This window comes from Diabrotica virgifera, chromosome 10, assembly GCF_917563875.1.
Source record: "Diabrotica virgifera virgifera chromosome 10, PGI_DIABVI_V3a".
Classification (NCBI taxonomy): Eukaryota; Metazoa; Arthropoda; class Insecta; order Coleoptera; family Chrysomelidae; genus Diabrotica; species Diabrotica virgifera.
This window is the reverse complement of record NC_065452.1, coordinates 24,889,743-24,916,255: the sequence shown is the minus strand read 5'-3', so window position 1 is coordinate 24,916,255 and position 26,513 is coordinate 24,889,743. Positions and strand designations below refer to the sequence as shown.

The 26,513-nt window shown below is 33.5% G+C and overlaps 1 protein-coding gene across 1 annotated transcript in view; it reads left to right on the top strand.

The window, feature by feature from the left end:
* The window catches only part of LOC126893338 (peptidylglycine alpha-hydroxylating monooxygenase), a 102,718-nt gene extending 89,431 nt beyond the window's left edge, over positions 1–13,287 (top strand). The window contains exon 10 of the mRNA XM_050663398.1: positions 6,342–13,287. Within this exon, the coding sequence (XP_050519355.1) occupies positions 6,342–6,516 (175 nt within the window). The 3' untranslated portion in view covers positions 6,517–13,287. The remainder of the gene's footprint in view (positions 1–6,341) is intronic.
* The last annotated feature ends 13,226 nt before the right edge of the window (positions 13,288–26,513 follow it).

Genomic DNA, 26,513 nt, shown 5'->3' with positions numbered 1-26,513 from the left:
AATAATAATAATGGTATCATATCATCGGGCGTTTACTTATGTATATATTAGAATGAACTTTGCAACCTCACGCGTCGGCCTTGGTCAAGGGCGGACAATTTACTTTCAATAAAACATCTTTTGTACAGGGTGATATTATAATACCACACAACCGTTTAGTAGAAACAGCGAGGACCAAGGAGGGTCAAAAAAAGTCCACACATAAATTAACGTGCTTTTTTATTTAAACTAATTTAAAAATAACACATTTATATTATTCCTAGACGTTAATACAGACGGAACAGTTAAAAGATACGAATTTATAATTTACCCCGAGTCTTCGGCTCCAGTGGAATTTGCATCATCGTAGGATACAGAAACATTTTTCCGACCTCAAAAACAACAGCAAATTTGAGCATTTTTTCAACAGTCAGACAAGGTTTTTTCCATCAAATAAAAAAACTGCAGAAGAAATAGAAGTATTTTTATATCATACATGGGATCCATCTCTCTTCATAGTGGTATTTTGAACCTTTTGGCGTAAGTTAAACTTTGAATTCTAAAATCAATTATTCATTAGAGACCTTTTTATTGTAGCATAGCTCTGAAGATGGCTTTTTAAGCCGAAAGCGCTCAGCTAGGAATTATTTATTTTAAACACTTCAAAAATACACTTCTCCCTATTTACCAGAAACATTTTTGACTTCTTGGCTCACTTGACTCATTTATTGGCCGTTTTTCTTTTAGATTTTCCTAATTTGACACATGAATGATATCGTCCCTTTCCATTTTGGGATGGTGTTGAAGGTATTCAAGCGGATTATTTATAGTGCACTGTCAAGTTTTTATAAAAGTTTGAGGAAATGAATTAAATTATAGAAATGCTAATTATGCCATCTAATAGGGCAGTAGTACGCCGACAACTAATAATTATTTGAGATTTTTAGGAACAAAGTTATTTAGAAAATCGGATGTAATGGATACAATGGATGTTGTGGATACTTTTTAACCCTCCTTGGTCCTTGTAGGGTTAATACAAGAGGGGGAAATACACTCCACATATGAAGATTTTTTTCCGATTATTAGAGTTATTTTACAAAATACAGTACCAGCGGTTTACAACCGCGAACAGCAGTTTACAACCGAAAATATCAACAAGACATCAGGATTTCAATGTGACCTAAATTTTTTGCCGCCAGTGTATTTTGATCGATCGATTTTGAAAGACCGATGGATTCGAAATTTTGAGCATATTTTAAGCATCAGAAAACCCAACATTCCATTCGCGTAAACTACGCGAAATTTACTCTACTATAAACGACATTAGAGAGTTTTTAGACCCCCTACTTTTTGACGTACGTTAAACGTAAAACGTTATACTTGTCATGCGCATTGAGTGGTAAATAAGGGATTACGTGTTTACTTAATACATCTTTACCCTCATATCATATCATACTTTACCCTCTTAAAACACATGCATAAACTGATAACTGCAATTTGGCAACAGAAAGAAACACCCACAGACTGGAAGTTGGGTGTACTGTGCCCTCTACACAAAAAGGGAGACATGATGGTGTGTGATAATTATAGAGGCATCACTCTACTCAATATGACATATAAAGTGTTGTCCAACGTATTGTACAAAAGACTTCTCCCCTACGCTGAAGAAATAGTAGAAGGATATCAGTGCGGTTTCTGTCCTAATAAATCAACAACGGACCAGATATTTACAGTGAGGCAGATCCTTGAAAAAACCATAGAGTTCGGCGTCGACACCCACCACATATTCGTGGACTTCAAAGCCGCATACGACTCAGTTAATAGAGGCAAACTTCTACTTGCTATGGTAGAATTTAAAATACCGCTCATCTTGTCCAATGAACTGAACTTACGCTCACAGGAGCAGAGAGCGTGATAAAGATCCAGAACGATTTCTCAAGACCCTTCCATTGCAAAAATGGACTAAGATGGACTATCGTGTCTCTTATTTAACCTGGCATTAGAAAAAATAATTCGAGAGTCCCAAATTAATACGAATGGTACTATCTTTAACAAATCAGTACAAATTGTCGGATACGCAGATGACATAGACATCATAGGAAGATCTAAAGAATCTCTGACTGAAGCATTTCGGTCGTAAGAGCATCTGCACAGAGAATGGGGCTAAATATAAATGTTCAAAAGACCAAATATATGTGTTGCACTAGGTCAAGCAACCCGATACCTACAAGAATAATAATTGACGACCTAGAACTGGAAGGTGTCGACACCTTCATATACTTAGGCTCGCTGCTAACTAAAGATAACAATGTCAGTGAAGAAATTAAAAGAAGAATAGTGCTCGCCAATAAGTGCTACTATGGCTTAAGAAGACAGATGGCCTCAAAAATACCTAGAAAAATTAAATTGACTGTACAAAACACTAATAAGACCAGTGCTAACATATGGCTCAGAAACTTGGTCACTTACTCAGAATGACCAAGAACTGCTCAAACGTTTTGAGCGAAAAATTGTAAGACGAATATATGGTGGCATAAAAGAACAAGGTTTGTGGCGCAGGCGTTACAACTTTGAGTTGTATAGAAATTTTGGAGAACCTGACGTTGTACAATTCATTAAGGTAGCACGCCTTAGATGGATAGGTCATGTAATCAGGCGAGAGGAAGATGCCATAGTCAGAAAAGTTTTTGACCGAAGAGGGCCGATAGGACAACGAGCAAGAGGCAGACCGAGACTTAGGTACCAAGACAACCTAGAAAATGATTTGAAATCTATTGGAATTAGAGCATGGAGAAGAGTTGCCAGAGACGGGGGCGAATGGAGGATTGTTCTGAAGAAGGCTTTGGCTCATAAAGATCTGTAACGCCACTGATGATGATGATGTTTGCTTAATAGCTATTTGTATAACAAGGGAGGAAAGTGCTACTTTTCCTCCCGCGAATGAAGTTTACTGCCCGACGCGTAGCGGAGGGCAGTAATCATTCAAGGGAGGAAAAGGCACTTTACTCCCATGTTATACATATGGTTTTTCCACCTTCCTCACATAACAAGTAATTTTTTCATTTTTACTTAATTTATTTATGTAACTAACCAACAAAATTTATTAGTTGATGGATTCGACCGTTACTTGATGGAAGTTCATTTTATCTAACAATAAAACACTGAAAACGTTTGTTTTCTATACTTCCACAACATTTATTATAACTAAGTGACTACAGCTGTTTCGGCAGAGTGCCTTTCTCAAGTGATATAGTTTACAATGTGTTTGCCTTTTTAAGTCTTCAACTGAAGAGGTTGAGGAGTGGGGAGTTGTTTATCTCGAGTTGGTCATTCAGAATTATATCTGTATTTTTCAGTTTATTAATTTCCATAGATTCTAAAAAAGATAGCTTAAGGCCTTTATTTTGAATATGCAGAATTTGAAACTCTTCATTGAAAGAATGATTATGATCTAGAAGGTGAAGTGCGTATGTAGAAGTGTCTGTTTTTCTATTGTTGAATGCCCTTTTGTGTTCTGCTATCCGTTTGTCAAAAGTTCTGCCAGTTTGACCGATGTACGTTTTCGGACAGTCACCACAAGTTAGTTTGTACACACCACTCTGTAGTTGCTTTCTCTTTCGGCTTTTATTGTTCTTAATATATTTGCTTAAGTTGTTGTTAGTTCTGAAAGCTGGTGTTATTCCTTTCTTTTTTATGTATCTGGCTATTTTTGTTGTTATCTTGCCAGTATATGTGAGAGAGCAGAAGGTACTGGGTTCTTTCTGTGGCGGTGGATACACTAATTTCAGGGCTTTCTTATGGAGTTTTTGGTTTTAAATTTTGTTAACTGTTTGTTCGTTATAGCCGTTGTTTACTGCTATTTATTTAATGATGTTTAGTTCTATCTCGAAGTTATTTTTTGTCATGGGAATTTCTGTCAGTCTATGTATCATGCTATGGTAGGCTGCTAATTTGTGTTGTGTAGGATGGGATGATGAATTGTGTATAGTTGTGTCAGTATGGGTAGGTTTATGATATACGGAGAACTCATATTTGTTGTGTAGTCTGGAAATCGTTACATCTAGAAAGTTTATGGAGTTATTCTGTATGGAGTTATGCTTTACAGGAACTAACAGACAACTTGACCAATTTCTATCATATATTAATTCACTTCATAATAATATTGAGTTTACAATAGAAACAGAACAGAATAACTCCATAAACTTTCTAGATGTAACGATTTCCAGACTACACAACAAACATGAGTTCTCCGTATATCATAAACCTACCCGTACTGACACAACAATACACAATCATCATCCCATCCTACACAACACAAATTAGCAGCCTACCATAGCATGATACATAGACTGACAGAAATTCCCATGACAAAAAATAACTTCGAGATAGAACTAAACATCATTAAACAAATAGCAGTAAACAACGGCTATAACGAACAAACAGTTAACAAAATTTTAAACCAAAAACTCCATAAGAAAGCCCTGAAATTAGTGTATCCACCGCCACAGAAAGAACCCAGTACCTTCTGCTCTCTCACATATACTGGCAAGATAACAACAAAAATAGCCAGATACATAAAAAAGAAAGGAATAACACCAGCTTTCAGAACTAACAACAACTTAAGCAAATATATTAAGAACAATAAAAGCCGAAAGAGAAAGCAACTACAGAGTGGTGTGTACAAACTAACTTGTGGTGACTGTCCGAAAACGTACATCGGTCAAACTGGCGGAATTTTTGACAAACGGATAGCAGAACACAAAAGGGCATTCAACAATAGAAAAACAGACACTTCTACATACGCACTTCACCTTCTAGATCATAATCATTCCTTCAATGAAGAGTTTCAAATTCTGCATATTCAAAATAAAGGCCTTAAGCTATCTTTTTTAGAATCTATGGAAATTAATAAACTGAAAAATACAGATATAATTCTGAATGACCAACTCGAGACAAACAGCTCCCCACTCCTCAACCTCTTCAGTTGAAGACTTAAAAAGGCAAACACATTGTAAACTATATCACTTGAGAAAGGCACTCTGCCGAAACAGCTGTAGTCACTTAGTTATAATAAATGTTGTGGAAGTATAGAAAACAAACGTTTTCAGTGTTTTATTGTTAGATAAAATTTATTAGAACTAAAACTAACAAGTAGGTACAATATAACTGTCAACTGTCAAATATAAGTCAAATTATTAATGTAAAAATTGTTAAATCAAAATAACAATTTACTGTTTTTTACCATTCTGCAGAATAGAGGGTGTTTTTAAATAAACGTTAAAATGTTTAGATACTTACGTAATAGAAAATAGATATTGTACAGGGCGTCAATAAGTTATATTTCATGAATAAAATACCTTGACGTCACTTTTACTTTTCCTCCCTAGGGAGGAAAAGTACAACTTTGCTCCCTACAATCAGGTCCGGAAAAGTATACTTTCGGTAGAGACAGGTGGAAAAATAGTTTTTGAATCCTTTCAGAAAATACGCACACAGATTAACGTTAATTGACATTTGGCAAACGTAACCTATAAAACGATAGTTGTGTGCTATAACCTATTTTATTGAATTATTTGCCATAATGGAAGAAAATGTATTAAGACGTTCACCAAAGACAATTTACTACTTTCAGAACACCTAATTTTCCTAATCCATCCTAATTTTAACAAGATAATTCAGTCAAGTGTCAGATTTCTCAAGAAATGGTGTAGTTCTGAAGCTATTTTCTTGTGGCATTTTTATAATCAAGTATATTCAAATGGGAAATAAGCCACAATTTTACCTAAAAATGATTTTATTAACGTTTCGACGCCCAAGTCGGGTGTCGTTGTCAAAATACAAAATAATGATTTATTTTATTAAAATACATTATTTTGTATTTTGACAACGACACCCGACTTGGGCGTCGAAACGTTAATAAAATCATTTTTAGGTAAAATTGTGGCTTATTTCCCATTTGAATATACTTGATTAGAAATGGTGTAATTTAGAATTGTTCTACGAGGGTTGCCAAGCAGATTATTATATTCAATTATATTATATGTTTATTACTTGATAGTTTTTAAAAAAGACAAACTTTGATTACAATTTTATACATCGTTAATTCTAGTTGTCTTTGGTTCAGCTCATATGACTTTTTTTCGTTTTTTTATGATTTAGATATATGACATTTGGCAATCTTACAAATACATAATCCCTTAATAACGTGAACCTTATTTCTACCTAAATAAGGGAATACCTTATCCGCTAATAAAGTAATTCGTTATTTGAGCAGAATAACGTATAACGTTTAACTTTACTGAAATAAGGGGCTTAAAAACTCTCTATTAACTGCTTCTTCTAAGTTGTGTAATGTATTTCAGGCCAACAAACAACGACGAAATGTGTAACTTCTACATCATGTACTACGTCAAGAGAGATACACCTTTAAGAAGGAAATACTGCACAACGGTGGGGCCCCCTTACTATAAGTGGGTGCTGGACAAGGAGAACGACCTCAATAACATACCGGATATTGAAGCCTCTTCCTTGGATTAGGAATGAAATCACATTGACCAAGACTTCCCGCAGCTCCTTTATAGATTTATCTAGTGTGAACTAAATATTTTTGTATAACTCTTTATTTCAACAGTGCACATAATATACATAGGTGTGACATAAATGTAACAACATAAAGAACTGCAATTTTTTTGACTAATTCTCTTTTGATCTAAACTTTTAATTCGTAATAATATTAAGTACAGGGGTACCTCGAAATACAGTGGCACTTTTAATTCGTTCCCCATCGAAATTAATTGAAATACAATTAATCCGTTCCAGCTAAAAAATAACCACATCAGTTATTTTTGTTAAGTGTTTTTTTAATTAGAAAAAAAATGTATTTACAACAAGAAACATTTATTTATAAATAACACATACATATTCTGTAAAAGCATAAAAAAGAAAAAGTGAAGTCCTTACGGAAGCACTTAAATTTCGTAATTGGTCTTCGCTTTTGTTGTCACGCTTTGCTCATTTTCACCTGCAGATCGTTTAAAAGAACTGTCCAAGGAGGTTTGTTTCGTCCTCTCTTTTAGGATATTGCGAAAATGTGCTAGGCAAGTTTCGATAAACAACTCCGATGCATGATCAGTAGTTGCAGCTTTTTAGGGGTGATTTTTATCCACGAATTATACAACTTTTTTTCACATCCACAAGATCTCTTTTATATCTCTTGTAGATATATTGTTCTCTAGGTGCCGTCTTTGCTTCGAAAGTTGGCAATCATAGCGATTTTTACTTTTGAGACCGCGGCTCTAAAAAATCGTTGTTACTACATCCAAACCATTCCCTAAGGTTCTTCTGCCATGAGTTACGTCTCCTTCCTATGGATTTTTATCCCTGAATTTTTTCTTGCATAATGACCTAAAATATTAGATATTTATCTCCTCTCATCACATGTCCCATATATCTCAGTTTTCTTCTCTTAATTGTTAGAAGTATGTACTTCTCTTTCCTTATACATGAGTACGTTCTCATTACCTCTACGTTGGTAATTCTATCTACCCATGAGATCGTCAGTACTCTTTGGTACATCCACATCTAGAATGTCTCCAGTCTCCTCACGTCAATTTTCTTCAGTTCTATGCTTGTCTATGCTCAGCAGTCCTATTTTTAACTAAAGGTTTCAAGTCCCGACAGCAGAGAAGCCTCTTTATTCTTGTAAATGTGCTTCTGGCCAGTTCAATTCTGATTCGTATTTCTTGAGAGCTGTCATTGTTTGTAGATATATCCTCCTTCATCTCTAGCTCCTCTTCAAACCTAATTTTTCGTTGAACCACCGTATCCTTCTGCGGATGATAATTTTGTAACTCGTCGGTTGTCAGCTTCTGAGACTGTTTCTCGATAAGGTCGTTCACATCTCTCTCATCCACCTCCAGACTCATGGATTGTTCCGGAGAAACAAGCTCCTCTACAACTAACACTACGGGTTCCAATCCTTGGAATGACCTTTCAGCTACAGCCTCAGGTCCTAGCTTATTCCATGCAGATATTAAGGTACTTTTAACACCTAACCAGGTCTGATCAATAATTATTAGGCATATCACGATGTTAAAGCGATCCTTCCATAACTCTCGAAGGGTAAGGTTTGTGTTCTCCATCGTCTCAAAGTAGCGCCAAAAATGTGCTTGGTGCACAGCTTCTTAAAATTAATAATCACCTGCTGATCCATCAGCTGTAGTATAGGAGTGGTATTGGGCGATAAGTACAGAATTTTTTATAAAGTTGAACTCTACGAATAAACTTCTTGGAGATTTGGTGGATGAACAGGGGCATTGTCGAGGACGAGACGGACTTTCTTGGGTAGGTTGTTTTCCTGTAGATATTTTTTAGTAGAAGGGCCAAACACCATGTTTATCCACAATTAAACAATTTTCTGGTGACCCATGGCTTCATATTTTCCCTCCACATAACTGGCAGTTTTTCTTTTAAAAAACTTATGTGACTTAAAGGCTCAGGGTTTTTCCGAATAGATAGATAGATAGATATGTCTAGAATGGTATACTAGCAGAGGCTTGATTTTGCAGTCGCCACTCACATGTATTCTTTAACTTTTATCAGTTCGGAAAACGTTTTTATGTAAACCTCACCTGCCTTTAGATCCGAACTTGCTGCCTCACCATGCCTGACGGCCGAGTTAGTGCCGGTACTTTTCCTAAAGTTGTCAAACAAGCCCCGACTGGCTTTTAAACAAGTTTTCCGATTCCTAGTGTGTGGAAGTCTTTGGGATCTGCTTCAGCAATACACCGTAAATTGCCCGTGCCTTCTTAAATAATAATATGATGCTTGGTGTTAAGATTCCTCCTTGAAGCTGCGTCTCTGTCACCCAGACCATCAGGTAGGTTCTCTATCTTTTCATGGAGAGAGGTCCGGAGCTTAGAAATTATTGTAACGCCCTTAGCTGGCGTTATGCCCTTTATCAACTTCTTCTGTTTAAGCACAATACATATCATTGATGTGCTACGCACGTACATCCTCGCCAAGTCAATTACTCGTACATCTTGCTCATGTTTTTTATGATTTCAAGCTTTAAGTCAATAGACATTATCTTCTTCGGACCCATGGTTATAAAAATAAATGTGATAATGCTTTGAAAACATTGCATGGATAAGTATTGCACTATATTTAAGATAAGCATTTAGCTATACATATTTAGAGCGGCAGTCAACACGGTCCGGTATGAAGATTTCCAACCTTCGATAAAAGTTGGAACTTAAAAAGAAGAAGCATTTACCAAATGCGGTACCCGTCTCACCCAAACTTTTTTAATGATTTTTTTATGTACAAAGGACAGTACCCCTTCTTCTGAGGTATCTACAGCCTTAGCCAGGATGTATTCAATTTGCAACAAGTGTGCCAATCTACCCAAAAATTTTGCCGTTGAATCGTATAAAGAGGTTGCATTTCTTTACACGTATACAGGGTGTTAGTAAATAAGTATGAAAAAATTTAATGGCTAATTCTACATGAAAAAATAATGCCGATTTGCTCTATAAACGTATGTCCGTAAATGCTTCGTTTACGAGATACGGGGTGTTGAAATTTTTATTTCAAACTGCCAATTTATTTATTGCTCTAAGACCAGTTGAGCTATGAAAATAAAATTTAGTGAGTTTTAGTAGGTAGTTATTGCGCATTTTTTGACATACAATTAAGAATTTTGTATTCATCATTGGCGCGTATACGGATAATATTCTGAATTTTTTAAAGAAAAAATAGTACGCCACTAAGATATTTCAAATTAAAAATTATTTTTAATTCCACGCTTAATTTTTGATAAAAAACCTTTCTTGCCTTTTTTCATATGATGCACCGTTTTTATGCCAAAAAATAAAACATATTGGCGCATATTTTTCATTTCTTAATACATCATCAAGAACTATTCAATATAATAATACTAAACTAGAACAGTAACAGAAAATATTCGAATAAGATTTCAACTAGGTGCAAAGCTGCAAGAAATGTTTAAAAGGATCTCCTTTACAGATAACAGAAGAATTTTATATTCATCATTGGCGCGCGTACGGGTAATGGTCTGAATTTTTTGAAGAAAAAAATAGTACTCCACTGAGATATGTTAAACTAAAAATCATTTTTGAATTCCTCGTTCAATTTACGACAAGAAATCTTTCTTGCCTTTTTTCATACGAGGCGCCGTTTTTATATAAAAAAAAATAAAACATCTTAACGCTTACAAAGTATTGAGGTAGTTTCCATATGCATAGAAACTTAGTTCAAATACTTTGTAAACGTTAAGATGTTTTGTTTTTTTGCATAAAAACGACGCCGCATATAAAAAAAGGCAATGAAAGATTTTTTGACGTAAATTGAACCAGCAATTCAAACCAAGACTATTACCCTATTAGACTATGAACCAGACTATTACCCGTACGCTCGCCAATGATGAATATAAAATTCTTCTATAACCTCTAAAGGAGGTCATTTTTAACATTTGGTGTAGCTCTGCACCTAGTTAAAATCTTATTAGTAATATTTTCTGTTATTGTTCCAGTTTAGTATCATTATATTGGATATTTCTTGATAATGTATTAAAAAAATGAAAAATACGCGTCAAGATGTTTTATTTTTCTGCATGAAAACGGTGCACCATATAAAAAAAGGTGAGAAAGGTTTTTTATCATAAATTAGACGTGGAATTTCAAAATAATTTTTAATTCGAAATATCTTAGTGGCATACTATTTTTTTCTTTAAAAAATTCAGACCCTTACCCGTAGGCGCGCCAATGATGAATACAAAATTCTTAATTGTATGTCAAAAAATGCGTAATAACTACCTCCTAAAACTCACCAAATTTTATTTTTATAGCTCAACTGGTCTTAGAGCAATAAATAAATTGGCAGTTTGAAATAAAAATGTCAACACCCCGTATCTCGGAAATTAAGCATTTGCGGACATAATATGTTTGTAGAGCAAACCGGCATTAATTTTTCATGTAGAATTAGCCCTTAAAATTTTTCATACTTATTTACTAACACCCTGTATAAACACAAAATGACAACACTAGCGCAGTAAATTATGTGTATAAGTAGAATAGTTTAATTATATGCAAAAAGATTTATCTGTAGCAGACAAAAAAAAAAAAATAGTTACTAGTAATACGGTGGTGTTATACCTATATCTATTCTGTGCATTGTTGTAATTACATATTGACCAATCCTAAACCTTAGTTGCAGTTTTACTTTTCCAAAATGCAAGCTTGCATTTGCTGATATGTCGAAACAGGTTTTACAAGCAGCAATTTCTGTTGAATGTGCAATATAACAAAACACTTATTTTCTTGTTATTAATCATTTAGTTTACATATAACGTCCAATAAAAATAATCCACGAGCACAAAACTTGGATAATATTTTCTGTCCTTCAATTTTGTTTGGGCAGAAACGTTATAAGTACTAAAATGCGGGATAAGTGAACATCTGCATGTTTCATGGCGTTTAATATTAATGAAACGAATTGCTAGTAGTCAATTACCAAGAAACGGCTAATGGATTAAATCCACGGTCAAAAACCGACATCACACACAATTATCAAGACAGGTGTTATTAAGAGAAACATAAATGTATATTAGCTATACTTCGGTTCCGAACTTATAATAAGCTATGAGGGAAACCAATCGAGACTGAATGAAAACATAAAATTCTGGTTCCATGACATATAGTAAAGCAGGCCGCGCACCGAATCGGCATAGAGCGATCGGCTCGGCTAAGAGCAATCGGCAGATTTTGCTATACATGGAAATAAATGAGCCACCGCGCACCGCTTACGAACGTTCGACTCGGAACGGTCAGATCGCTTCGGCTTCGGCGGAGAATGCTAGCAGAGGCAAAACCCGCCGAATGATCCGATGCCGTTGGCGCCGTTGTGTATGTTTTTATTTTTATTAGTATTTTATGCATTGCAAGGAACAAGTGTATAATTTTTAAGAAACGCACTATGGCTGACGAACTTCTGATAGAAAGTGTGCGGGAATATGTAATATTATATGATTCCCAAAATAGATATTATGACACCAATAGAAAAGAAAACGCTTGGGGTGAGATAGCGAAAAAACAGGACTCTCCGGTAAATAATAAATATTTATTTCAGCACATATTTGTCCTAATATTATTTTAAATTTAAAATATATTTCCTTAATTTTAATATTATGTTTAGGGAAAATCCATAAACTGCGTCGGCGTCGTAAAAATTTTGTAGTTTTTTATAAACTCCCTCCCTTCCGTCCTAAGTCTTTTTTTTAATTTCATGTATTTCTGGATTTTTAATTTTAAAGTTAACTCTTAAACTTTAATTACGAAGGTATTCAAATCAGTATTATTATGTAACTCATTAATATCCGCGTAATTTTTTTCTTAATTCACTGCACAACTATGTAACTCTATTTGCACAAAAGACAACACTTTTATTATCGGAATTCCTATGCTTTATTAACTGCATCATATAAATCTTGATACTTATGTTGTTTTGATTTCAACGCCATTTCTTTCATAAGAATAACTACAATGTACTAACTAAATAGAATATTTTATTTCTATTCATTCTTTTAAGAATTGTTTCACACAGAATATTCAGTAAATAAATGGACAGCAGTTTAATATTTATTGATGCCAGGCGTTTTTCTTTATAGAACCGTTTGTTTAAACTCAGGAACAACATATGGTAACATTATGACTATGACCGATAAAAAGGAAATATGAAACGCAATGAAAAGTATGCGATAAAAGTAATACAAATTCTTTTTTATTCTAAAATATGGTATACTTATATTCGTGAACCTTTTTAAATTAAATTAAATTTAAATATACCAAACAATACCACAAATAATAAAAATATACGACGTACACCGTCGTAATAGTCCCCTTCCCGCTTTTTCCAGTTTATGGATGTTCCCTTAGTACTAGATATATAATATATTTATCTATTAATACTTCAAAATTGATTAATTGAAAATGAGCCAATTTTATTGTACTTATACAGTGCGCTGGAATAAGTGTTATTTATTTATAATATGAACTTATTTATTTTTAGCACATAAGCAAAACGCTCGGACAGGTCGATTTTTAAAATGATCATAGTATATTATAGCATCAATGTTTCGAACTTTACTCTATTCTTCTTCAGGTGACAGTCATAACTTTGATTTTTTTAAATAGGAAAGTACATCATGTGACACCTCATTTAATAGCTTTTGAAATACTGATTACAAAAATGTATAATTATATATTTGAAATTAAAAATCATACTAAATTTTCTCTTCGTTCTCATCTCTGTAACTTATTAAAATAAAGGTGCGAAACTGCCGATGCCGAGGTGACCGAGTCAGTGCGCGGGTACAGTCCACCGATCGTAGCGTTCCGAGCCGACCGGTCCGAGCCGATCGCTCTATGCCGATTCGGTGCGTGTGAACCTTAACGCGACAGTTCCTAACCCGATAAATGGTAACGGACAATTCGCAACACCGTCAATTCGTAACGACGACGGCATTTCTGGTTCGTAACCACAACTATTCGTAACGCCAACATTTAGTTTTTTTTTTTTGCAAATTTAGCATTACTGGATGTAGACGGAAACCCATTTTACATAAAAAATACAGGATCCTTTGTAAAAGGTATATTTAAAAGACCCCAATAAGGGTTAAATCACAAAACAAAACGTTTTCGGATTAATAGGTAATCCATCATCAATGTTAAGCCAATAGCATGCATACGTGAGCCACCAAAATGTTATGGGTGAAAACCCTTTAAAAGTTTCAAGATCCTAAATGATACTACATATTAGTATTGAAACAGATGGATGTTGCAAATATTCCTGGATATAGCCCAGGGCAACACAGGACTCTAACCCACGTGGATGTGATATGCAAGGAATGAACCTCACATATTGAAAATTGAGTGTCAACTGAGTTTTTTCAATATGTGAGATGTGAGGTTCATTCCTTGCATATCACATTCTCGTGGGTTAGAGTCCTGTGTTGCCCTTCGTTATATCCAGGAATATTTGCAACATCCATCTGTTTTAATAATAATATGTAGTATCATTTAAGATCTTGAAACTTTTAAAGGGTTTTCACCCATAACTTTTTGGTGACTCACGCATGCATGCTATTGGCTTAACACTGATGATGGATTACTTATTAATTCGAAAACGTTTTGTGTTGTGATATAACCCTTATTGGGGTCTTTTAAATATACCTTTTACAAAGGATCCTGTATTTTTTGTGATTTATGGTACCTATACAGCCAGCTACAGGAATTTTATTTTCCTCGTGGATTTTACATACTTTGTATAATTTCCTACACTAAAAGTACTGCTATTTTATTCAAGACAATTTCTTTTTGAATATATTTCACACATATTTTCGTACATAATTTTGTTAGCACGTTTCGGTGCCCATGACGCACGAGTAGCATCACGAAGGTTTTATCAAAGGTACCGATGACGCATAAGTGGCGTCAGTAGCACTGTGTTACTAAATGAACGATTTAAGTACGTGGTACCAGCCAAGCTTGTTCAAGATGGGCACCGAACGTGTTAATATGACAACTAAAGAATATTTTCTGTAAATTTTAATCGTGAATTATCATTTTAAAGTAATAAAAGTAAGTGTGAAAAATAATGAAACAAATAAATAATCTTCTTCAGATGCAAATCCACTAATGGATCTCTCGTTTTGAGTGTCCAGCTCTCTACGCCATATAGCAGCACCGAGCATACGTAGCACTTTAGTAACCTTAGTCTCAGTTGAAGATCGAACTCTGAACAGGTCAGTACCTTACTGAATTTTACGAAAGCTTGTCGAGCTTGCTCAATGCGACATTTTACTTCCCTGTCCGACGTCCAGTCCTCAAAAAGTCACTTTCCCAGGTATTTAAATTTACTCTTTCAGTGGACTTGGTATTTAGTGTTATGGTGGAGTTTTAAGGGCATCCAAGTTTCTGGATATAATCATGAATTTGGTCTTTTTGATATTAATCTCTAATCCCATTCGCTTACTGTATTCTCCGATTATAGTGACAGTTTTGAATAAACTCTAAATTTTGGCCGTAAGTTCATTTGCCATATTAAATTTCTTAAAATTATTATTCAGAAAACTAGACACTAGTTAGATCACTAATGTATCTAAAATGTTCTGATTGAAACTGAATATGAAATTTATAACTGATTTATGTTATCATGTTTGAAGACATTCCACCATCCATAACCAATCACACATTTTCCTTTATAAAATGGTTACATATAAAGTTGGTTATACAGTATGTCCCTGTAAGTTGTATCCATATGGAAAACTTTTTTATTATTAATTTTACGAAAAAAAGTTATTCTTCATAAAAAGCTCTGCATGGTCCAAAACCTAAGATTCAACCATCAGATATAAAATTTTATGAATGTTATACGAGGTATGTCAAAAAGTTTGAATTTCACTCAAGAGTAAAGTAGCTTTATTTTTCACAATATTGAAAATTGCTATTATGAAAAGTTGTTTGGAATTAAAAACTATATTCTAATATGCAATTACATCCTTCTAATTGAAAAAAAATGTTTTGAAAAATTATGGATAACTAATATTATCTTCAGTTATTTCAATTCTGATAACTCTTTTATTATTAATTTTGCGAAAAAAAGTGATTCTTAATAAAAAGTTCTGGATAGTCTAAAACCTAAAATACAACCATCTTATATCAAATTTTATCAATTTTATACGAGGTATGCCAAAAAAGATAAATTTAGATCAAAATTAAAGTACCTTTATAGTTCAGAATATTTCAATTAGAAGGATGTAATTACATACTGAAACATAGTTTTTAATTCTAAATAACTTTTCATAATAACAATTTTCGATATTGTGAAAAATAAACGTATTTTACTCTTGAGCGAAATTCATATTTTTTGACATAGGTACCTCGTATAAAATTGATAAAATTTTACATATGATGATTGTATTTTAGGTTTTAGACCATGTAGAACTTTATTAAGAATCACTTTTTTTCGTAAAATTAATAATAGAGTTATTTAAATTGAAATAACTGAAAATAATGTTACGTTATCCATAATTTTTCAAAAAAAAAAAATTCAATTAGAAGGATGTAATTGCACACTAGAATATAGTTTTTAATTCCAAACAACTTTTCATAATAGCAAATTTCAATATTGTGAGAAATAAAGCTGCTTTACTCTTGAGTGAAATTCAAACTTTTTGACATACCTCGTATAATATTCAAAAAATTTGATATTTGATGGTTAAATCTTAGGTTTAGGACCATGCAGAGCTTTTTATGAAGAATAACTTTTTTCCGTAAAATTAATAATAAAAATGTTTTCCATATGGATACAACTTACAGGGACATACTGTATATTTCAATTTTGACGATACAAATTTTACGGTTACGAATAGTGGTAGTTACGAACTGTCAATGTTACGAAATTTCGCCGTTACGAATTATCCGTTACCACTTGCGGAGTTACCAATTGTCGCGATACGGTATGTCTTGTCACGAAAATTCTGTGCTGACCAAATACGGACAGGGAATAAGCACAAACTGATAGGACCAATGCTAACAGATTTTTTTTGGTTTTTGATGGTCCTATCTTGTACTGCGAATTTAATAAAAATAATTGTTCCTTATAAAAGGTAAACTCATCCCATTGATCAGTAATGGTTAATAAGCCATATATAGTAAAATAATTATTAAAGTTTTAATAATTGTAGTCCGCATGAACAGTGAATATAAGCCCATATAAAGAGTATGAGGATTTCATGGATATTAGTTAAACGCAAATTATAATGACGAAAAAATATTTTTGTTTGCATCAGTTGCTTTATAATTTTTAGATTATTAATTATAAATGACAATATGTTTGCTCTAGCAAGTAGTTTTGTATGGTTTGACACGAGATATGGTACTGCTTTACTGCGCATGTTCAATCCACAAACTGGTATCAAACTGTTATTTGCTAGAACGCTTTTTTATCGGAGAAAATAGTTGCGTTCGCGGGTACCTGAAATTGTCAGAACACGCATGCGCACTTTAAAATAATATAAATAATATCGTTAATAGATAAATATACAAGGTATATTTACCTAGTATAATTTAATAATTAGTTATTAATATTAATTAAAAGTTTATATACCTTGAATATTTATCTATTAACGGTATTATTTATATTAAGTGAGGTTAAAAATTGTCGGCGACAATTTGTCAACTGTACCCGCGAACGCACCTAATACCATAGATATATAATACACTAGATTGCGCCCTGCCATCTTAAAATGGGTGACGGTTTCGACAGAGATAAATGAGCCTATTTGGTCGGTAGTCTCTTTCTAATTCAAGGGTAGTATCGACGACGTGACTATCTTACTCTATCGAGTATTATTTAGATGTTTTGACAGCTCGAGTGGGTGGCGACGAGAACTGGTCTTTAGTCTTTGGACGTGGATAATCGGGGTTCGAATCCCATACAATCTTTACTTTTTTATTTTTAATTTAATCAATATTGCGTTTATTAGATATTATTACATCTCTAAAGTAAATCTATGCAAAGAAATATATAGCAAATAAGAAAATTGGGTAGGTACCTATAGATTTTTAAAAATATAAAAGCCAATGTTATTTTTTTAATAAGTTAATGGTAGAATAGTATAAAGTAATTGTTAAATACTCGTACAAATGACCAATAATTAATATTAACATAATGTACCATCGATTTATTATAATTAGACATTATTTTTATTTACGAAATTATTGTTACAATTTTTTGAAAAGGTAGAAGCAAAACAAACATAATTAAAATCATTCGAATAAGGCCGAATTTATATTAATAGCGAACGACTTTTATTTTACTATGCAGTTCACAAATTAATATTGTAAGGATAAGTGAACTTATAGTGAAGTGGAATTTATTTTTTTCGGTGAGAAATATCTAAATGTTGTAATGTTTATATAATTTTTGTGTTTTAATTTTATTTGTCCGTAGAAAGAATGACTTGTCCTATATGTTGTATAATATGTCTCAAAGGATGAATAAGTACCTATTTAAATATTTTTGTATTATTTTATTACAAAAGAAATAAAAGTACAATTCTACTGTTAACGTATCTTGTTTACAGTAGAAAGTTTTTAATAATTATTAATGTGAGGATTATACTAAATCGAAACCACAAAATGCTAATATTGATTGGTAATTATTATTATACTACGAGTATAATTTAACAATACAGTGGAACCTCGATAACTCGGATTAATCGGGACGCGGCCGATCCGGGTTATCGAAAATCCGAGATAGCCGGAGAATATGGTAAAAATTAATAAAATACGGTATACTTACAGATAAACTCCGTTAGAATTGAAATAACATGAAATATATTTATAAATATGCACAGTACCTACTCATTAAAATTACTAAAAAAACACCAAACACAAACGTAAGCAAACGGAAGCGAACAATACAAGACACACAATACAGTCACAACGATGTAATGTTATTTAAGAACAGTGAAAACTAAAGACCATTGTTTGTAAAAGAATTTTTTAAATAGTCTTTCCTAAACAATGCTAAGACAGTTTGAAATAAACAGGAATAGGTACTACAGACAGGTGGCTGTTGTTTCTGCGGCGTGTGCTATGAGTCATTTTTAATATCGTATAGTTCAAATTACACACATACACATTATCTCTCAAAAATATTATATTACATATTATATTTTTATTGTTGAAAGGTTTGTCTGATAATTAACTATGTATTTTGATGGGAAATAAGCCACAATTAAATTTAAAAATACAAAATATTGAAAATCAAAATGTTTATCTGATGAAAATCGGTCCGGGTTAGCCGGACTTCCGGGTTATCGGGGGCCGACTTATCGGGGTTCCACTGTACCTATATTAATTTATAGTATGTATTCCAATATTAACTTACTATACATACATTTATTATCTGCTAGATTTACTTGGGTCGATTTTCCAGATGTAAAAATATATAATAAACGCAAACTTAGATAAAATATTCTTCCTTACCGAGATACAGAGTGTTTTACTACAAATGTTCTAAAATAATTTTAGCCCATGGTTAAAGCACCTTTTAATATTTTTTGTTCAAACTTGACACACAGTTTACACATGCTAGGATACTTTAAATAGTCTTAAAAGATAGTTTTCCGCTGTTACGAGAGGCGTGCTGTAGGGATATATACTTCCTTTTTGTCCCTTTTCCCCCTTACAATCTACGCCACTGTCGTAATAATCATTTCAGCATGTTGTTTTGATTCTTCGTTACTTTTTACGTAAATATCATCCGTTGTCTCAATGCGATAGAGTAAGTAGTTTTTAAGTTATTTGCGTTTTAATGTAATGGATTCAATAACATTATTACGGATTTTAAACACATAACCTTATTGAATGTAGTTTAAACATAGTCTTATGGAATCCATTATCTTTAAACGCAAATACCATGAAAACTACTTACTTTATCGCAATGAGACAAAAGGATAATATTTATGTAAAAAGTAACAAGGAATCAAAAAACATACCGAAATAATTATTACGACAGTGGCGTAGATTATGAGGAGAAAAAGTGGTGAAAATGAAGTATATAATATCCCTACAGCACGCCTCTGGTAACAGCGGAAAACTATCTTTTAAGACTAGATAAAGTACCCTAACATGTGTAAACTGTTTGTCAAGTTTGAACAAAAAATATTAACAGGTGCTCGAACAATGGGCTAAAATCATTTTAGAATAATTGTAATAAAACACTCTGTATCTCGGTAAGGAGGAATATTTTATTTAAGTGTTTTGGGTTAAATCTTCGTATTTTGTGCTAAGTTTTCTCAAGTTACGATATGGACAATTGTTAACGAAACACCCTGTAGAGTTTTTAATCGGTTTCAAATTTTGCTTGGTTCATTGCTTATTATTAAGGTGTATTGATTTATCGGCTCTATTTGTTATTTACGCATATGCTTTAACACAATTTATTAACGCAATTACTTTATGGTATCCCTTCATAACTTATTTTAATCTACTTTAGGATCTTGAATTAAATGTCTTCAAGTTTCTAAGTTTTTAAACATGCACAAATCTCATATTTAAAGTCTGTATAAAGTTATTCTTCAACTATTTACCTCAAATGTATTCCTCTAGGCAGATACGTAAGGAATTTGATGCTTTGATCGATTATTTATCCATTTTGCCAAGAACTGCCCCAACAATTTATTCAATTAGTAAAGTCAATGGAAGTGTTTGGGCAATAGATTTAGTTTATTATGCCAAAATATAGTTTAATAGTTTATTCATCACAACTATCGTCGAAGCGTCAAATACCATTTTGATGTATATTGTTATCAATACCGCAAGCACTTAACTTCTTACAAACGACTTAAATGTTTAAAAGTTGAAACGAATGGTCGAATAATGTGTGGAATAATTTCTCAATTTTTCTCTCTGGCATTTTTAAGTCTATTTATTTCATGAAAGTCAATACAGAATATAACTGGGAACACTGTGTATTGTAAATTTCAGCTTTTGTCCCAGCCACTATTAAAACCAGAAAACCTCTCTTCTACGATTAAAACAAATGTACATGGATAATATTTACATTTCGCTTATACATGAGTCCTTATACACTAGTTGCATTGTCTTAGGCGATGATATCTAATAAACGCCGTACGCCGCGTACAGCATCACGCCATACGTCGCGTCTGTATGCTTAATACAATAAATAATAGCTGCGGTCTCTTATCGTACGCCGAATTCAGCATGTAACTGCTGTACACGGCTTCACAGGCCGTGGTCTCCAATAAATGCCGTACGCAGCATATAGTCTCACGCCATACGTCGTGTCTGTATGTTTTATACAATAAATAATGGTTGCGGTCTCTATGGTACATAGAACGCAGCGTCTAACTGCTGTACGCGGCTTCAAATGTTGAACTTCTTTAGTTATTTTCGATCATTGTAGCGTAAGGGTGCATCCAAGATCAACGCTGGTTTTCGAAGTCTGTCGTGATTTAAACGGGCCTGTCCAAAGTGCATCTGCTCGCTGTTATTAGGATTATTCGCACACAGACTCAGCGCTGACTCCGAAAACCAGCGTGCACCTTGGACGCACCCTAAGGTTGGGAAGTCTGAATCTGTGTGCGAATAAACCTTTGTTTTCAGTTGTCAGCGCACTTTGGACATACCCGTTTAAATATGAAGCGTGTCTTGCACCTAATTGCCCGCACAACACGCAAGCTAGAAGAAATATATGCCACCTTCTCAAATGTCTCAAAAAATATGGGCCTGCAAACAAATGAGGGGAAAACTAAGATGCAACTAAGGAGCATCCCAGAAAACTAACATCAACACCCAACAATAGAGCCAGAAACATCGGTCACCAATTCACGGTTGATAACTCTACCTTTGAAATGGTGGAAAAATTCACATACTTAGGCTCCCTGATCACTAAGGAGAACGTCATGACGTAATAGAGCAAGCGAAGGATAATCCTAGCAAACAAATGCCTATGTTGGACTAAGTAGACATATTCGAAAGAACCGCGTCGCTTAAGTGGAATTGGGCAGGACACGTCGCCAGATTGTCAGACAACCGATGGACAAAACGTATTATCGAGTAGAGGCCACGAGAAGAAGCACTACGGAGCAGAGGACGACCACCAACCAGATAGGCTGACGATTTGAAGCGTATTGTCGGCAACTGGATGCAAGCCGCACAAAACAGAGAAAGATGGAAAGAGCTGAGGGAGACCTATGTCCAGCAGTGGACGAGTACGGGTTGATGATGATGAGACATATGAGAAGCAGAAACTTAAGCCAAAAAACAAAAATAACCATATACAAAACCCTTATACAAGCAGTGTTGACATATGGATAGGAGACCTTCAAGATGGCTCCAAGGCAGATGAAAACCTTCTGCTTATATTTGAACGAAGGATCCTGAGAGGAATATTCGGCGGCATCTGTGAAAATGGTATTTGGAGGAGGAGGTTCAACTACGAGATATACTACAGATATTAACATATATTTGGTGGTAAAGACGTAGTATATGATTCGTTCAGAGATCTAGTAGAGAGGGATTCATTCCTTTTTTACGTAGTATCTCTTATAAAAAAAAATAGGCAGGCTAAGATGGACAGGACATCTAGCAAGATCACAGCAGAACAACACTCCTAAAAAACGTCGTTTTTCGAAAAAATTATACTACATATAATTTTTTTATGGGCAAACGCCTTTCGGTTTTCTGCTGTATTTTCGTCAAATTTTAAAATCATTAAAAATGGTAAATTCTTGAAAACTAATGTTAATCCGCCATTTTTTGACAAACAGGAGCATTGTAGAAATTGCTTTTCCCTTGAGGAATCGTAGAAAATCTAAAAAACGTCAGATTTTCTACATAATTTTAATAGAAGTATAACTTCTAACTTCTGGTTAATTGGCTAAGCCAAAGCCATTAAAAAAATTCTAACGTGCATACAAAGTACACACACAGTCTTTTTTTCTATATTAATTAGTCCAAAAATGTATATAAAAACTATTTAAAAAGTCAGCACAACTATAAACTCACTTTTGTCTCTGTTCTCACAACTTTTAAAACACAACTTAACAACTATAACCATAATAATAAAAATGTCAACAACACATTCCTCAACTACAGCCGCCATATTGGATAATTTTTGACATGTCATTGGAATGCCCAATCAGAGCAAACGTATAACGTATCTGCGTGTAGCACCAACAATTTTTGATGAATTCGCGAACATTTACATTCGCTTCCAATCGCGCCTAAAGAAGTATAACTTCAAAATCAAATAATTATATGCGCGAAGCGGATGCGCGTACCGTTCAAGCTGCGGCTAACACTTGCGGTCTACTTATCTAAGAGAGACAATAGGGCTGAATGTCAGACAGAAAAATGTAATGTAATTATTTTACTGAACTGCAATTTAGTAGCCTTTCTTATTTTTTCATATTGTAAAGTTTCATACGGATAACTAGGATCTGAAAAGAAATAAGAGCAGTTTTCTTTGCTTGCAAGAAAATAACTGGTGGTGTAATAATATGTATGTAGGGAATTTCTATTGAATCTATTATATCATATACCTCTTAAATTTTAAAGCTGTTGGCTGATTTGAATATTTGTTTCATTAATTATACAATATAACTAGAAAGTATATGGAATTTAACAAGTATTGATAAAGCTGATGATATACACCCACAAATCATAATTACTTTGGGAGACTTCACAGTTTTTTTGGTCGTTTTTTTTTCGCCTAAATTTTGAGGAATGAAGATGGCACCTAAAGAAGAAGATACAACGTATGCGCTGAGTTTTACGATACTTAATATCTGCTAATTATTTTCGCATAGCTGGAAACAAATTTTCTGCGTTGAAAACATTTTCAAAATTACCATTTCAAAATGTTTGGAAAACGAAACTCGTCTAATTTCCTATTGAGTAACATTTGCTATCTTATTAGGATTTCTTGCTCTGAAACAACTCTTAAATGTTAACTGCCTTATTAATAAAAATTGCTTAGTACGACGTTAGTCTCGGACTGGTTAGTCCGAGAATAAGCGAGTACTAACTTCATTTTAAGAATGTTATTAATAAACATGGACTAAGCTCAGACTAACTAAACCTTCCTGAGTCCTAGTTACAACAAATTTATGTTGGCAACCCTTGCGAGAAAGAAGAAAAATGTAGATAATTTAACCTCTGTTTTCTTGTCTAAGGAATTTGCCCGAACATCTGTTCGGTGCCATTTCTGCATAAACTTTTGTTGGCCTGTTCTGAGAAGGTGCTACCTGGTGTATTTGTATTTTAAATTATTGTTTTATATTTCATATTATCTGCTGTAACTTTTGTAAATCGGTATTTGACTTTAAATTTACCTTCTAATCTAAAGAATGTTTCCTAATTTTGTATATTTTAATGTATCTCACAAGAGGAATATCGTTCCGCTGATTTCTATCCTCATTAAATTCGTCTATTAATCTTAAATTATTGATAAAATAATCTTTCTCCATTATCAATAATAATACGGGTATCCCCGAAAATAGTGCGTTCTTTAAAGGTATAGGTAGAAGGCACCATGTAGATAAAAAAGTCTTATAACATTTTTTTCTAAATGCAGCCGTTTGGCTAAAAAACCAAAATACATTTTGGTATGCAAATTGAAATCTGACAACTATGTATACAAAAATCTAAACATAGACAATCATAATTCAAAAATAGTTGCAGCATTTTAACCAAAAGTATTTACATTAAACCCTGTCTTCATCCTAAACAAACAAACAAATTCTTGTTTTGTTGGATTTTCAAACATGGGGTTGTACAATTATTTTGCAGGTGTACCTGTCTGACCTACATTTGTGGTGTGAATAAACTAAATCACAAACAGTTCTTGTACAGTGATGCCAAATTAGTTAATTTTATAAAAATACAAGTTCGCTTTTATGGCGAACAATGTAATTTTTTTGGAAACGGTAAACTTTAGAAAAAAATTTATAGGACTTTTTTGTTCTACATTGTGTATTATATCCATACCTTAAAGGAACGCACTATTTTCGGGGACACCCTGTATAATAATGTTATTATTATAAAAGCAAGCAAAAGCAAATAATGTATTTAGCAAGTTTTCTTCTTCTTACTTCTTGTATTTAGGCTTTAAAGCCTGTTTCTTCTTCAATATTAGCCTCCTAAATTGTTTAAGTTATCGCACCATCTTTTTCTTGGTCTGCCAATACTTCTTCGTCCATTTGGTGACTTATCTAGTGCTATTCGTACTATCCTATCCTCTGCCATTCTACTAATGTGTTCGTTCCACTCCTGTTTCCGTTTTGTCACCCATCCATTTATGTCTTCTACATTGCATGATCTTATGTTTTTACTTCGCTCCCTATCCAACAGACTTTTCCCTGATATTCGTCGGAGTATTTTCATCTCTCTTGTTTCTAGTAGTCGTCTCGTTTTAGATGTGTCAGGTCTTGTCTCCGCCGTGTATGTCAATATAGGTCTAAATGCTGCTTTATAGATTTTTGCTTTTGTGTCTTGTCTTAGGTGTTTGTTCTTCCAGATTGTCATTAAGAGATCCCGCCGCTTTACTTGCTTTTAAGCTTTGTTGTCGTACTTCCTCTTCAACATCTCCGTAACTGGTTATATCTATTCCCAGATATCTAAACCTTGCTTCCTACTTTATTATTTTTCCATCAATTTCGATTTTACATCGTAGTGGGTATTTAGATGTATGACAACAGCAAGTTTTTAAGGTTATAACGTCAAGTTAGTCTTGGTTTAAACCTGCTCTTACCTCGGATTAAATGTTAGTCCGAGACTAGAGAGGGTTCAGCTTGGTCCATCGTTAGTCGCTGTTTATTAATAGGAAAAATGAATGTTATTGACTTAGGCGCCGAACTAAAGTTAGTCGGACGTTAGTCCGTGTTTATTAACAAGAGTGTAAGTGTACAGAATCACAGAATCTAAAAACTGTTTCATTATAAGCAACAGTATTTTCCTGCTAGCTTATTAATCATTTTGAGAACTTCTGAAACCTCTTCTTCTTCTTATATATTCCAGCGATTAGTCATTTGTTACTTCTTTAACGTCAACCTTCGAACCATATTTTTAAGGGGCGTTCTTTACTTCTTCTTATTTTCGGATTGTAATGTAGTATTTCCACAGAGAATGGGACTTAATAAAAATGTGCAAAAGACTAAATACTTGTGTTGATGTTTTTTAATTATTACATTTTTAACATGTTAATTCCGTTGTCCAACGGAACACTCTTTTCATGGAACTTTACAAATGGATTTTATTACCTGCCTTTGTTAATGCCCTATTAATTATATTCACAATACTGGAGTTGAATTTTAATCACAAAAACGTAGATAAGTCTGTCGTTGATAAGTATGATGCATTTTAGATTAAAAATCTCCAAAAATAATAAAGAGCGAAATTCCATATATTTTCTAGACGCACTATAATTTAGTTTTTTGTTGTTGGATCATAGAAGTGTTTTATAACTACCTACGTTACTTTTTAGTTATTCGTATTTTCCATACCCAATCTGCTAATTGTAAGAACCTTATATGTATAAACTATACAAATGTGCTTTAAGGAGTACGACAGACTTATTTTACGACAAAAATGTGATTTTTATTTTCTTATCTTCGATCATAATAACGACTTCATGCGGGGAAGTTAAGATCTTAAAATTTAACTTATCCCTCTCTTCTCTAAGATAATTTAACATACCCTAACGTAAGTTTACCTAACCTAAAATGATTAATGTTTATGCGCATCCTCAGTGCGTGTCTTTTTCTAGTCAATAATGAGATATGCGATATTGTAAATGTTCAGTCCACATGCGTTTTAAACATAGTACAAAGTTCGGGACATGGTACAAGCATGGTGCAGAATACGTTGCACTGAAGATAGCTACAAATGAATGCCATAACGAAATATTGGTGTTTGGCATGT